This window comes from Peromyscus maniculatus, chromosome X (genome assembly GCF_049852395.1).
Source record: "Peromyscus maniculatus bairdii isolate BWxNUB_F1_BW_parent chromosome X, HU_Pman_BW_mat_3.1, whole genome shotgun sequence".
Lineage (NCBI taxonomy): Eukaryota > Metazoa > Chordata > Mammalia > Rodentia > Cricetidae > Peromyscus > Peromyscus maniculatus.
In genome coordinates this window covers 50,582,430-50,598,644 of record NC_134875.1, presented here as the reverse complement: position 1 = coordinate 50,598,644, position 16,215 = coordinate 50,582,430, and the positions used below count along the sequence as shown (strand labels likewise).

General features: G+C 39.7%; 1 protein-coding gene across 4 annotated transcripts in view; it reads left to right on the top strand.

Moving 5' to 3' along the window:
- Positions 1-15,009, top strand: part of Mid2 (midline 2) — a 106,044-nt gene extending 91,035 nt beyond the window's left edge. For 3 of the 4 annotated variants that reach the window (XM_015992229.3, XM_015992218.3, XM_076562182.1), the window contains 4 exons: positions 311-544; positions 11,335-11,496; positions 13,170-13,377; positions 13,737-14,273. In XM_015992229.3, coding sequence (XP_015847715.1) covers positions 311-544; positions 11,335-11,496; positions 13,170-13,377; positions 13,737-14,139 — 1,007 coding nt within the window. In that variant the 3' untranslated portion in view covers positions 14,140-14,273. Of the gene's footprint in view, positions 1-310; positions 545-11,334; positions 11,497-13,169; positions 13,378-13,736 lie in introns of all 4 variants that reach the window. The other variant, XM_006970308.4, reaches the window with a different exon arrangement.
- The last annotated feature ends 1,206 nt before the right edge of the window (positions 15,010-16,215 follow it).

Below are 16,215 nucleotides of genomic sequence, written 5' to 3'. Positions count from 1 at the left end.
ATTCTAAAAAAGTGGAGAAGTCATTACAATTACTTAGTCTTATATATTTGCCACGAAAGTGGTTGGGGAGAGCTTGAGGTCTCAGCACATTATTTTAGTCTATATGGTTCTTGCCAAAGTTTGTCTATTAAGACAATTTCTCCAGAGCTGGGGATGTTACTCAGTGGTACTGTGCTTGTCTAGATGGGCTTGTCTAGCATGGGCTTAATCCTCACAGCTGAAAAAAAATAACACAAGAAACAAAAACTCCTACCTCTTCTGAAGAGACAAGGTACTTCCTTACCATTTTCTTTATGTTTTTTTTTTTCAGCCCCAAACCCACCATCTATCCGAGAAGAACTCTGTACTGCCTCCCATGACACCATTACAGTCCATTGGATCTCGGATGATGAGTTCAGCATCAGCTCCTATGAGCTTCAGTACACCATATTCACTGGCCAGGCTAACTTCATCAGTAAGTCATGGTGTAGTTGGGGCCTGTGGCCAGAGATAAGGAAATGTAAGGAAGCAGTAAGCTGCTCAAGATTGGCCGGTGCGCCACGAGGCAAGTGTTTGTAAGACATGTGAGGTTGTTTAGTATAGACTTTCATAGACAGTGTAAGCTCCCCAGGGGATTGTAAAACATTACTGATGGCTCATAAGCCAGTTGTGTGTTTTCTTGCTGGGTAGTCACTGGGATCAGCCATAATGGGTTATGTAATCCTTAGCCTTTTCTCAGTCCATACAACTCCACTGATCCAAGTGCTGCTTAATATTTGTTCCTGGGTAGCTAAGTCACCACTATTCCATGTGTGTGAACCTCCCATTTCATTGTCATGATAAAATTATGTTCAAAGACCATCGCTTCCTTTATTAAACCTATTTGTGTCTATGAACTTGTAGCTTAGTCTTCTGCCCCTGCCATTCTTCTCTTTACTATTTCTGCATTTCCACAAGTAATTCCAGTAAATATAGAAACATGACAGAGCCAGGTACAGTGACTCATGTTGATAACCCCAACATGAAGGAGGTTGAGGTAGTAGAATTGCAATTTCGAGGCCTGAGTCAAAAAAAAAAAAAAAAAAAAGCAATATCAGTAGATCCTAGCTACAGATGTTTAAAAGGCTGTTCTTCAGCCTCCATGTTAAGTTGGGTTCACTTTCTGTTGAACTGGAGAGAGACCAGGCACAGTAGGAACTTAACTGATTGACTGCACTCAGTAGGCATTGAACAGAAAGGTCCCCTCATTTCACGGGAGGGAGGGGTTTGGGGTAGAGAAAGCAAGGGAAACTGAAATGAGTCTTTTTCTGCCCCACAGGCCAGCTCCCAAATAATGACACAGAGACTTATTATTAATTATGAAAGTTCAGCCTTTAGCTTGAACCTGTTTTCAACTAGCTCTTATAACTTAAATTAACCTGTTTATGGTAATCTATGTTCTATCTCATGGCGTTATCTCTCTTCCATCTTGCACTTCCTGTTTCCTCTCCGTGTCTCCTGGCATCTCCTGCACCTCTATTATCTCTTCCTTCTTCCTCTCTCTGCCCAGAAGTCCCACCTATACCTCCTGCCTAGCTATTGGTTGTTCAGTTCTTAATTAAGCCAATCACAACAATATATCTTCACACACTGTACAAATATCCCACAATAGGAAACAAAGCAGAAAGAAAGCTGAATGCAAGCAGTTGCTTTTGCAAAGCTACAAATTCATATTTTCTTTTACTTTGTACTTTGCATTGATGTTTATCTTCACAGACCAACATGAACAGACTTTATTCAAATATGCCCTCCTTGTGGGCTTTCTTTTTCTATTTGGTGACAATTCATGGGCAGAATTCTGTTTTGTGACAGTAGTGGGGAGGAGAGATAAGCAGATATTTGGGAGTAAAACATTAAAAAACACTCGCCTCATGCAGCTCCAATCTAAGCCACTTGACTCATGTAATCATGTGTTCCTGGGCATCTCTTTAGATTATGAAGTCACAAGCTCAAAGGCCTTACTGTGAGTTTCCTCTTCCAGTTTCCTCTGTAAGTTCCGGAAGCCAGTGTCAAAGACAGGAACTGTCGTCTACCTTCCTGATAGGGGAAGAGCAATCCCCTCCCAGAAACTGAGAACAGGTCTGAGAATTGACAACCCTAAAAACTGTCACCTCTGGTTTCAAAGCAACAGAATCCTTTGTAAATGAAGGCCTAATGCTACTAATGATAAAGTTAATAGTATCTTAAAGGAATCCTAATCTTCTCTTCTACCAGAGAAGTAAACATCTCTGCTTGAACGTTGCTAGTGAGGGCATGTTCACTTTCATGAAAACATCCATTTGATTGTTGGACAGTATACATTATCTCCAGTACTTCCTTGGAAGGGGCCTGCTTCTCTTTGTAAATAACGACACAAGTAAGGCCTTGTGTGCATTCTGCTCTGCCATTCTCACTCATATTCTCTCATTTAGTCCTCATGTGCTCTTAGCCTTCTCAAAGAGATTGTACTGACTCAAATTTTATATATGAAGAAATTGGTGTTCAAGCTAAGTGAGTTTCCCAAGGATATAGAACTCCAAAAGGATGGGGTCAAGATCGGAACCTGTGACTGCCAGACTTCAAGCTTGATGTTCCTTAATTAATCTTTTTGTGCCTCATTAACAAACTTATTCCATCTGTCACATAACAGTTCCTTAGGCATTTTAGGTAACTCATATGTAACTACTAAAGTTACATTTTTATATCTCAACATTTTTAGTTCTTTTGATACTCCTCATACAATATGCTTTTCAGACCTTTTATCAGCTTAGTCTTCTTTTTATGGACAATCTTCTGTTGGTCAAAGTGCTTTTAAAATGTGCTTTGTGTCAAAAGTGAATAAAAGTGGTTTGACTTCCCCAAAAGATAGATGAATTATGTCTTTTTTCCTCCTCTGAGACAAGGTCTCTTGTAGTTCAGGCCGGCCTTGATTTTGCTGTGTAGCAGAGAGTGACTGAGCTTCTGATTCTTCTGTCACTACTGCCTGAGTGCTAGGATGTACTACTACATCTGGTTTTATGTAGTACTGGAGAAGGACTCGAGGGCTTTCTTCATACTGGGCAAGCACTCGACCAACTCAGGTGCATCCCCAGTCAGCAATGGGTTATGTTTCTTGTGCATAAGCCACTTCCTTCTTTTTCTGTACCTTGTTTGGCAGCCACATTGACTACTGAATGTTCCCAAGCATATACTTAACTAAGAATCCTACATATGATAAGTTCTATCTGCATTCAACTCAAACTCATCACCTTTGAATGTGTGCCTGTTACATTTTGTCTCGTTATCCTTGACTCTGCATCCTATCATGCCAGATCCTCTTAGATCTGGTTTCTACTTTCCAGTACATTTGATTTTCCTCTCAGCCTGACTTCTGTGCTTTCATAAATCAACCGAAAAGTTCAGCAGGACAGGAACAAAAGCAAAGCCTTGCAGCAAAAATTCAGATGGCAATGAGTAATTTTTTAAAAGATGAATCCTCCCTCTGCAGTTCTAGCTGGCCTGGAACTCACTGTGTAGACAAGGCTGGCCTTGAATTCAGAGATTCCCTTTGATGGTTTTTTAGCGGTGCTCTTACCCTGCGAGGAAAAGTCACGAAACACGACAGAATCCACTAACAAGAGTTTTATCAAGACAAAGAGAAAGGGATAGATGTGATCGGGCCTGTGGAAGGACTTGTGTGAGAAAGAGGGTGGGGGGGACCACGGGGCCTGCCTTTTAAGGGCCAGCTTGCACCTGCACACACAGGCCCACATGGCTATTCCACTCATGCGCATAGATCATGTGGTCACGTCCGTGTGATTACATGACCATGTAGCTATGGGGCATGGGTTACACAGGACGTATGATCCGGAAATGACTAGATGGAGATGACTAAGTGTCCCACCAGGCATGCACAACCATGGGGGCATGGTTAGAATTCCTATCACCCTTTCGTCTGCCCCCCAAGTACTGGGATTAAAGGCAATGGATAACCATTTTACTAGAAAGAAATATGAATGATGCTTCAGATTCTCAGTTCTATCAGTCAGGGAAGCCTGCTACTGTTGAATGAATTTCAGTGAGACTTTTTTCACATTATCTAGAAATTCCTTCCTTCCTTGCCTACTCGCTTCCTTGCTTGCTTCCTTCCTCCCTTCTCTTTCTCCTCCTCCCCTTCCTTTTTTTTTTTGTTGAGGCAGGGAACCCTGGTTAACCTGAGACTCACAGCAATCCTCCTGCCTCAGACTCCCAGAGTACAGGGATCATAGGCATATGTCCCCCTACCTGGTCAAAATTTCTTTCTTGTTGGTTGAAGTTAAGTCAAAAGAGGATGCTCTCCTTCCCTCTTAACGTTCCCCTTTATTTTGAGCTTTTCTACTGCCTCTTCTAAGATTTAAATGATCACAATTAATAAGGTTTCAGGCCGTACTCTCAGTTGAATGAGAATTCCAACAGGTGTTTATCTTCCTGGTTGCTACATTATCTTTCTGGTTCAGTGTTTTTTGCATTACAAGACCATTGGCCATAACTTCTGTCTGGTCAGGCAGTCTGTAGCACATTGCAGCAAAGACAGAACTTCATTACTTTTTCTTTCCACTGATGCAGTTGTCTCCCCCACACATGTACACCTCACCTTAAACACATGTCTGTTAAATTTCCTTATTTGGGCATTTCCCTTTGCATGAGAAAGAGGTGTGCTTTCATCCAGTCTTACTGCTAACCGCAAAATCGTATATTTACCTTTATAAACTTAGGAATGGTAGGGAGGGAGATAGTTCAGCGGGTAAAGAGTGGGCCCCTGAGTTCAGTCCCCAGAACCTATGTAAATACATCTCAGCATGGTAGTACACCTGTAATCCCAGTGCTGGGGAGGTAGAAATGCATAGATCCCTAGGGCTTGCTGACCAGACAACCTAGCCTACAGGATTAGTTCCAAGCCAGTGAGACTCTACCTCAGAAAAAAAAAATAGATAGTGCCTGAGGAAGGACACTCAGGCTTATCTTCTGGTACACACACTCACTCACTCACACACACACACACACACACACACACACACACACTGATTTCATAATTAAAGAAAAATTGTAATACCAGCACAAAGAACACCCTGTACTTTTTACCCATATTTGCTTGCTGATATTTTTACTTTTTCATCTGTTACCATTATCTCTGTATTTGAAGAACCATTTGAGAATAATTTGCCTCCATCTCTTCTTTTCACCCCTAAATTCTTCAATGTAGATTTCCTATAAGGAAATGTCCTTTAAACTTGATTGTTTTTGTGTTTGACAATTTCATACATGTAAACAAGAATATTGTGATTGCTCTCTTCCTGACACCCTCTCTTATCTCACATTTCTATCAACCCCCCTCATCCTGATGAGGGCATTTCTCAGAATGATAACTTTTGATTTTGTTTTGTGATCCATTTAATTTAACCAGAACCATCTGTATGACCATTAGTTTGGAACTGGCCATCTAAGCCCTGTGGGGGCATTAGAGGGTATATACCTTAAGGCAGTGATTATCTCTCTCCCTGAATCCATCAGTATCAAATAGTGAAGGGTAAGGTTCATGTACTCTTCCTCCATCCACGCCTGACTGGTGATAGGCCCATCCTTTTTATTTTGTTTCCGGATTTGTTTATTTAATGTATGTGAGTGTTAGCCTGAATATATCCATTTGCACCATTCCTGGTGTTCTGTGAGGCCAGAAGAAGGCAAAAAATCCCCTAGAACTGGGGCTACAGAAAGTCATGAGCTCCGAAGGGCCCATTCTTATGCAGACTCAGTGCAGGCATCCACACCTGCTGGGTTCTGATTACACTGGCTGAGTCTTGCCCAGAAGATGGTGAGTCACAGCTCTGCTCCCTATCTTCTGGCTCTTAGATTATTCCTGCCTCCTCTTCTCCAAAGTTCCCTAATCCTTTATACATCTGTCAACTTTAAGAAATTTAATATCAGAAGCATGTGGACCTCTGTGCATTCAAGGTCAACCGGGGCTACATAATGAGATTCTGTCTCAAAAAAAAAAAAAAAAAGATATAGCAACCACATAATACTTTCATATAACTCTCCATTTGTATTTCAGGTTTGACAATTAATTCAATAATATTTATTTTAATATATAAAGAGTCCAGCATTGATCTTGATAATCTAGGGTTTAGCATTACATTTAATTATTGTATATTTGGCTTTCTTTAGCCTGGTAGACTTCCTCAGTCCTTCTTTGTCTTTGATAATCTTTGCCTGTAGTGGGTAGCTATTACTTCCAGATCAAAGCTGGAATGGCTACCCACTACATTTGCCTTTTAAAACAATGTCCATATTGATGGTGCACATCAATAATTCCAAGCAGGAGGATTACAGCTCAAGACCAGTCTAGGCTACATTGCACAACCCTGTTTCCTCTTACATTGTTTCTTAGTTTGGATTTATCTGATGCTTCCTCACAGTTATATTCAGGTCATGCATTCATCACTGGAATAAAGCATAGATGATAGAATATAACAATAACAGTGTACTTCTTAGGATATCATCTCTGGATGCATGCAATGTCCATTTACATTACATTCCTGGTGCTAATTCTGATTATCTGACCAATATGTTATTTGACATTTTAAAATTATGTATTTCTAGTTTCCCCCTCCTCCCTGCCCCCACTACCAATAAGAAATCTGTGTAGTGATGCTTTTAAACCATAAAAAATCCTGCTTCTTCATCAATCCCACCTCACACCACTCTTACCCCTGATTGGGCACCAATTGATGATTTTTGTTCTATACAGACTTTATATGATGATTGTGGAATGACAGTTCTCCAGCTGAGCATTCTCCCACACTTACAAATTGTCACTCAATTATTTTTCTGTGTAGCATAAGCATCTCCCTATTTCATCTTTTTATTTATTCATCAGTAGAGACTTGTGGATGCATTTTCATCAATGATTTAGAATTCGTTAGTACCTTCATTTTTCTTGTGTAAATGTCCCAGATTTAGTCAGCAAGACCCGTTAAAGGCACCTCCAGGGGTTATGTCATATGTTCCTATTCTTTTTGTGAGCATTTTGTTTTGCTTTCTGGCCTAACAAAAAATATTACAGACTCATTTTAACTTTACTCTTCTCAAACCTTCAAGTCAGCTATTTTCCCAGGAGCCCTGGTTACTTTTTACAGGACAATTATATTAGAAACTAAAACCTTAGTCACACACACACACACACAAAATACACTTAATTGTTATTCTTCTGTTGCTGTGATAAACCACCATGACAAAGACAACCTACAGAAGAAGAGTTTGTTTGGACTCATGATTCCAGTGGCTTAGAGTCTATAACAGCATAACTAAGGTATGACAGCAGGAGCATCAGGCTGATAACTCACATCTTGAACTGAAACAGGAAGCAGAAAGACTGAACTATGAATGGCACATGGCTTTCAAAAGCCACAGTGACATACTTCTTCCAGCCATACCTCCTAAACTTACCCACATAGTGCTACCAACTGGGGACCAAGTATTCAAGCATGTGAGCCTATTGGAAGCCACATATACATGTGTATATAATCTACATATGTGCACATCTATATGCAAATATGGAAGCATGTATAATTGCCTGTTAGTATCCATGTGGGTTTACATGACCTCCTGAAGATCCCAGAATCCGTCAAGGCTCAAATCCCTGCATGGAATGGTGTAGTATTTACATATAATCTATATCTATCTTCCTGTATACTTTAAATTAGTTCTAGATTATTTATACTGCCTTGTAAAGTATAAATTCTGTAAATAGTTATTCTATTTTTAGGGAATAACATGAAAAAAAGACTGCACATGTTCAATACAGATATAATTTAGAAAATTATTTTTAGCCTCGGACGTCTTGGCACATGCAGGGAGGCTATGGCTGAGGTTAAAGGATCACGAATTTGAGGACAGCCTAGTCTATATAGGATATTTCGGGCTAGCTTGGGCTACATGGTAATGTCCTGTCTCAAATCTTTAAATCTGTAGTTTGTTGGGACTGGAGAGACAGCTCAGTGATTAAGAAGACTATCTGTTTTTACTGAGGACCTAGAATAATTTTCCAGCACCCACATGGCAGCTCACACCTGTCTGTAACTCCAGTTTCAGGGGCTTTGACATTCTCTTCTAGTCTCTGTGGGTACTGCATACACTTGGTGCACATATATACATATAGGCAAAACACCCATAAAATAAAAATAAATAAATCTTTTTTAAACACCTTAAAATCTATAGTTGATTGAATCCTTGTTTGCAGAACCCACAGATAAAGAGGGCTAATTGCACATATTTTAGAAGTCATATAGTGTTGACTGAGAGGCTTTTCCTGAGGAGCGCCCCCCCCACCTACCCACCCCAGAAAGGGAAATCACAATACACAAAAGATTACTGAACCAAAGTTCAGCTTGCTGAACCAATGTAACTTATAAGAGTATGGGTAAACAGTTACTTGAAAAAGCAGGGATAGCTTAAAAAAGCAACTTTATCGCTCAAAATCCCACCCCAACAAGGGTCATGGCTTTGGCAGTTTGCAAGCCTTCAGTTCTGAGCACAGTTTGCAGGCAGTTCAATGCTCTCTCCCATCACACCTTGGCTGGTCAAAGTCTCCTCCCCCAGTAGTTGCTTACTCACTCCTTTATACAACTGGGGAAGGGCCTTAAAGCATCTTCCCAGTTCCGTTCTCCCAGAGGTGTGATGTTTTGTTCTCACAAGCCTCCTGCCCTCTCCTGGAGGGAATGTTTTTGTGAGGGAAAACTGCCAGACAACATGCCTCCGCAGCAAGATCACCCAGTTCTAACTCATCTCCACAAGTTAGTTCTTGCCTTCTCTCATTCCATATGTACGCTCTTTTCTCCACAGTAAGAATCTTATGTCTCAACAACATCAATGCATTTGTTCAATCCTGTCGTGTGTCTAAAATTGATTTGCTCAGGGGCTGAGGATGTAGTTGCCTGGAGGATCACTTAAATGGTCTCCCCTCGACTGTAATTTTGATGGTCATTATTCCTTTAAGATGCAGTGGGTTTAATTTGTTTCAGTTTGCCTTTAGTCCCATCTGTGCTATTGTTGTTGTTGACTTAATTTTTTTTAAAAGATTTATTTATCTATTATGTATACAGTATTCTGCCTGCATGTGTCCCTGCAGGCCAGAAGAGGGCACCAGATCTCATTACAAGTGGTTGTGAGCCACCATGTGGTTGCTGGGAATTGAACTCAGGACCTCTGGAAGAGCAGTCGGTGCTCTTAACCACTGAGCTATCTTTCCAGCCCTTGTTGTTGACTTAATTTTAACCTCTTGGATTAATGTGTATTTTTCAAATTTGAAATTAGAATTTATTGATTTAATTTTAATGAAAAATTCCTTAAAAGGGAAAATATGCAAAGAACTATACTCTGAGAATTATCCTTTTCTCTGGCAACCCTTTTACCTTTTTTTTTCTAGGTTGTCCTTACTATAGTTATTGTTTTTGTAAATCCAAGAAAATGTAACATGATTTATTATTTACCTTTCCCTTGAAAATGCTATATAATATATATAGTCTTTTATAATTAGGGTTTTTCAGTTGACTATATTTCCTGGAAATCATTCTCAATCAGCTCATAGCATCCTCCTTGCTGTTTTTTTAGCAGCTACATGGTACATGGTACTTGACTGTAAAGAATATCTGTAGCTGCTTTATTGTATATATAATTTTTGGGAGACCCTATAGTTTCCTCTTTGAGATAAAAGTTCTTCTGTGATTTGTTGCTCATACTATCCAATGATAGTGCAGTTAGGCCAAAGCTTTGTTCTGGCCCTTATCCATTTTTCACAAGAGTCACTTACATCACAACCAATTCTTGTGCTACTTCTCTAGTACATCTTTTTGTCCCCCATTATGATTTTTGTTTTTGTTTGTGTATTGTTTGATGCTTTGAGATAGCCTTGGCTGAGCTTAGAAGTTGCTCTATAGCCAAGGCTGACCTTGAACTCCTGATCCTCCTGCTTCTCCATCTGAGGTGCTGGGATTACAGATGTGTACCACCATGCCCAGTTTATTTCTCACTTTCTAGTTCTAATTTAGGCCCTTCCTACCTACCTCAAAATAATTATGAATATCTTGATCAGATCCCGTGTAAGATACTCACAACATGATTTCTAATTTCTATTTTCACTAAACCCTTCATTAGAGCTGTATAAAAATGACTAAATTTGGTCCTTATTTTTCTTATCCTTTCCTCCCCATCTCCAAGTAGAAGTATGTTTTAAAATTGTATGCCAGTTGAGAAACAGATAACAGGAGAGAGAAGCAAAAAAAATAAAATAAAATAAAATAAACATCAACAGAATAGAGTATCGGAATTCATTTTACTGAAAGCTAGCCGAATAAGTCAAATAATTGCTTTTAATTACATATATTTCCTCCTGTTTAAATTAATATTTGTAATCTCAAGATTATCTTCAAAAGCAAAAGCATTCTTGAGATCCTTTTTCCTGCTTGGGAAGAAAAAAAAGTCTTTTGGACAATAACATAGTTGTGGAGCACATGACCCTGGAAGAATATGGGAATCAAGGCAGGAGGAGCTAACATGTGTCCTATCTGAGCCAGCAGATTGTGTCCTGCTTTGCCATACCATCTTGACTTCTTTTGGAGTCCAGCAAATTGGAAAGTAAGGGTGCAGCTGAGGGTGGAAAAGCAGAGTACTATAACTCTGGAATCCTCACTATCTTACAGGGACAAAGGGCTATCTATGGCCATTCACCCCCACCCCCACCACACACAGTGCACAGCTCACTGGTGTAGGATAAAAAGATCACAACAGGGTTCTACTTTGAGCACCATCTATGACGGTGGGCGAGTCACTTTCCTTCCATCTTTGTTTGCCCTGTGAAATGAAGGAAATTCATGCCTAGGTGTCCTTTCTGCTCTGGGCTTTCATGTCGTTGAGCTCTGTACAGGAGTTTTTCCATCCATGCAAATACCAGACTGAGTTCGCACAGAAACAGACTTCAGCAGTAAAGATCCAGAGAGTTCATAACTGTGAGAATTCGACCATGTAGAATAGTGGCCATTCTTGTGTTCTTTGGCAGAAAAATGATATAAATTAGCTTTGGTCAGTGGTTGCTAGATGCCAGAAGCCTGGCACAATTCTAAGTGTGTGGCAAATAAATAAATTATGAAAGCTTAAGTGCTGGTTCATCTCATTATATCTTTCAAGGCTCAGAAGAAAACAAAATGAATTCACATGGGTGGGTTATAATTGATTTTCAGTGTTTTTTGTTTTGTTTTGTTTTGAAATCCTGCTTTTTTTTTTTTAACCTGTTGATCGATGCCTTTGTCTTTTCCTACTTCACAGGCCTGTATAATTCAGTGGATAGCTGGATGATTGTGCCCAACATTAAACAGAACCATTACACAGTGCATGGACTCCAGAGTGGGACACGCTACATCTTTATTGTGAAAGCCATAAATCAAGCGGGCAGCCGGAACAGCGAACCCACCAGACTAAAAACAAACAGTACGTTGTGAGCTTCTAGGAGGAAAGACCCATTTTCCTCTCTGTGCCAGGGAGGACAGTTAGCCTGAGAGACTCCCATAGTAATGTGTGAGAGCAGTGGTACCGAGTGGAGGCGCTTTACTGCTGTGCTTTTTTTTTTTTTTTTTTTTTTTTTTTTGGTTTTTTGAGACAGGGTTTCTCTGTGTAGCTTTGCGCCTTTCCTGGAACTCGCTTTGGAGACCAGGCTGGCCTCGAACTCACAGAGATCCGCCTGCCTCTGCCTCCCGAGTGCTGGGATTAAAGGCGTGCGCCACCACCGCCCGGCCCACTGCTGTGCTTTGTGTGTGGGATTTATTGGTGCCCATGGGTGTTTGTGGACTAAGATACATAGAATAGTGTGTGGCTTGGAAAGAAGTTAGAGAAGGGTTTTTCTGTCTTCCATTCCTGTCTCCCAAGCTTGGGAGAAAAAAATTCAGTTAAAGAGCATTACTTATGGTGATCTACAAAGCTCTACCACAGAGAAGCCGTATCTCCTAGGAATGCTCTTGATCACAACTGATAGAGTCTCACAAATATTTCCAAGTAGCTTAAGTAAATAGTGGTATTCCTTTATTTGCTTGTCTGTTTTTTTTTTTTTAACTGCCTGTCATACATAGCAAGAAGTCTGAGGGCAGCCTGTTCACAGCTAGTATAGCAGCCCTGAGATCTCATGGAAGGCTGGAGCTCCTTCTTTGTGCATTGGTTTATCATCAAGGCCACAAGATGGCCGGTGCAACTGCTGAAGTCTTACTTCCCTCACAAGAGGAAGAAGGGAAAAGTTGGTAATCTTTTAATCCAGGAAACAGAAGCTTAACTGGAAATTTCTTCCAATCTGTTTGACTTGAGCTTCCTTCTTATTAGCTATCCCTAGCAGCAAGGAAGGCTGGAAGACTGAATGAGAGAGAGAGAGAAAAAAAAGAAATAGACACTGTATTAGTACACGGTGTCTGCTACAGAGGCATATTTTTTGTATACTAAAGCTCTTGCTATACCCAGCTCCTGGGCCTGGGACAGTGTTTTTATCATATGGTTATGAGTTTCTGCAGTGAAACACATGTTATCTTTCATCATTGATGATGGAGCAGCCATTGCAACAAAGTTGCCTAATTATATGCACACCTCAATTTCAAGAAAGCAAACATCTCCTGTTGCTGAGCTCTTCTAGGTTGTTTTTTCTTTTGTGAACAATTGTGTCATTAACAGAGACTTTCCTACCTCAAACATTGCAACACTCTTTAAAAATCTACCCAAATCCTAACCCATTCATTGAAACAAACCAAAGTACCAAGCATATTTGAGGATGTGAGATTTTCTGTGGTCCTTTTAATTTCATAATATATGAAATTACTAGCTCCCATTTGCTTAGAAATGGGGCTTCCAGGAAAGGACTTATATGAGAGACCCACATTTTTCACACAGAGGGAAAATAATGCCTGCATGAAGGTTATTTTAGGGGGAGTCACTTCTATTCTTAATTGCAAATTGTGTCATCTTGCCTACTTCCTTAATATAATCCAAAGTGCAGCTGATCTGCACTTACCCGCGGATCAACATCATATTGAGGCTCCTCTGCTAATGATGGTCTTGGATGGGGAAAGGCACAGTTCTTCAATGCTTGATCATGCTTTTTTCCCCTTTTCTTCTACTTTTTTCAGGCCAACCCTTTAAGCTAGATCCCAAAATGACTCACAAGAAGTTGAAGATATCCAACGATGGATTGCAGATGGAAAAGGATGAAAGCTCTCTGAAGAAAAGCCATACCCCAGAGAGATTTAGTGGAACAGGGTGTTATGGGGCAGCAGGAAATATATTCATTGACAGTGGCTGCCACTACTGGGAGGTGGTCATGGGTTCTTCAACATGGTGAGTGGATCTTTTCTTCTCTCATCTTCTCTGCTGTTAGGTTCCTAGGAGATTCAATTCTACAGGACAGCTAAAGGACCAAAAAGTCAAGGATAAGAGTTAGACATTAAGAACAAGTCCTAGAAAACTTGGCCAGCTTTTAAAAAATAAAATCATGGGAAATATAGTGGGCTAGGAGATAAGAAGTGTTGTATCATTCTAATTGCTGGCTTTACAAGCTCTTGTGATATTATCATTATATATGTAAATGTAAACTTGTAAAGGAAGAAGCACATAGTGAGTCACTCTTAGGTCCTAAATAACATCTAACAGAATTCATATCATTCATAAATTCTTTTCTGTCTTCTCCACTGTCTCAGGTATGCAATTGGTATTGCCTACAAATCAGCTCCAAAGAATGAGTGGATTGGCAAGAATGCCTCTTCCTGGGTCTTCTCTCGATGCAATAGTAACTTCGTGGTGAGACATAACAACAAGGAAATGCTGGTGGATGTGCCCCCCCAGTTGAAGCGTCTAGGTGTCCTCTTAGATTATGACAACAACATGCTGTCTTTCTATGATCCAGCTAACTCTCTCCATCTCCATACTTTTGATGTGACCTTCATTCTTCCAGTTTGTCCAACATTCACAATCTGGAATAAATCCCTAATGATCCTGTCTGGCTTGCCTGCCCCAGATTTTATTGATTATCCTGAGAGGCAGGAATGCAACTGCAGGCCTCAAGAATCCCCCTATGTGTCTGGGATGAAAGCTTGCCATTAAGTGTCAAGAGGGCATGTGATTCACTGGCTCTCCAGTTCAGCACTTCTTCCCTTCTTAAGCCTCCATTAGTGTTTCATATATGAGATACAAAATAAAGTTCATTGGGAGCACCCAAAATAACTAGATAGTGTAGACTTAATTTTTGTGCATTAAATCTTATGTTTGAATTCATGTATTGAGTTACTCAGAACAAATTATCTGAATAGTCTGGGTTTATGCCATTGGGGAAGAATTTTAGAGAATATCTCTGTCATCATTGGAGAATTAAAAATTCCCAATGATTTGGGAGTATAAATGACACTGGAAGGAATTAGCCTTTCTAGCAGTGGCTTGTTTGACCAGGTAAAATTTGCACAGTGTCAGATTATCACATATTTTATGTCACTTTTTAATAAACTAATAATCAAGGTGTTATGAGAATATCATACCTGTGTATATATAATATATAAAATGACTGAATTCATTTTATGAGCAAAATGACAGAGATCATTTTATCTATTACATATATACAATGAACCTTAATTTGTTCATATAAATGAGAAATATATTGAAAAGGAAAATAAATTATACTGTCCATTCTTATTCCCTAGATGACACATCACAGTGGACTGGCATTTTTCTCTTCTTCCCTTTTAGCCTTCTTTCCCCCTCTTGTCACACATACAAACACATGCAATCATCCAGACACAGGAAGTGAGAGAGGAGCTCTTGGTTAGATTAGCAGAGATGTGTGGACAAGATTGCATAAGAGATGCTAATGCTACATTGAAAATTGATTCTGGTAGAAGTGTGCTGTGTAGCATAATTTCGTTGATATTATTTAATAGAGGAGATTTATTTGAATTATTAAAAATTGCCATAGAATATTTCAAAGAAATATAGTTTTGTTACTCTCAAATACATAGTTACTAGACTTAAGCTGGAAAATAGAGTTGCATAAGGGAGTTTCTTCAGAACTCACCTTATTCGATCAGTAAGAATAGTGTTACAGGTTCAACAACTATATGAATACAAATGTACTTGTATTTTCAGATGAAGCACTCCTGAAACACTATTTGCCTCGATAGGATCCATACTCATTCTTTTGTGATTTTGTTTACATTATTCATTCACTTCATGACAAATAACATAAATCCCATCCTACTTTTCATCCGACTAGTTAAAGGAAATTGAGCTTCATGGTCTGTTATTTTACCAGTAATTTTGCAGAGATTGGAAACGCCAGAGAAATAGAGCCTTCTCCCAGGAGCAAAGTCCACTCTTGGTACTTGTAAAATGATTACCCCTGTGTAATTGTAATGTGACAGTAGTAGCCATTACCTGGATTATATGTAGACTTGATGCAGTGTCAAATGTTTCCCTCTCGTTCTACCAGCGTGGTGGATTCTTATTTATTAATTTGTTCAGTGAACTCTTAGATGCCACACTACTGCTGCAAGAGTGCACATATTACTAAAATACAGTCCTTGCTGTCAAATGACTCACTCTTATGTACAAGAGACAACATATCTCTGTAAATCCAACTTTTTTTTTTTTTTTTTTTTTTTTTGGTTTTTCGAGACAGGGTTTCTCTGTGTAGCTTTGCGCCTTTCCTGGAGCTCACTTGGTAGCCCAGGCTGGACTCGAACTCACAGAGATCCGCCTGGCTCTGCCTCCCGAGTGCTGGGATTAAAGGCGTGCGCCACCACCGCCCGGCTTTTTTTTTTTTTTTTTTTTTTTTTTTTTTTTTTTTTACTGTTTTTTTTTTTTGTTTGTTTGTTTGTTTTTTTTTTTTTTTGAGCTGAGGATCGAACCCAGGACCTTGCGCTTGCTAGGCAAGTGCTCTACCACTGAGCTAAATCCCCAACCCTGTAAATCCAACTTAATAACACTTATGGGTTGTTTGCTTATTTACCATGAAAAGCAAGATCAGTGCCGATACACAAAGAAGGCTCAGATTTATATGTCAAGTGGTGAAGTCAGTTTCTTTGGCTTTAAATATCATATGTACCTTATGGCTCATCAGGAAATGAGCAACCTCAGTAAAGCTCTGCAGTGCTGGTAACTAGCTTGTGGTATTAGAAAGCACCCAGCCTT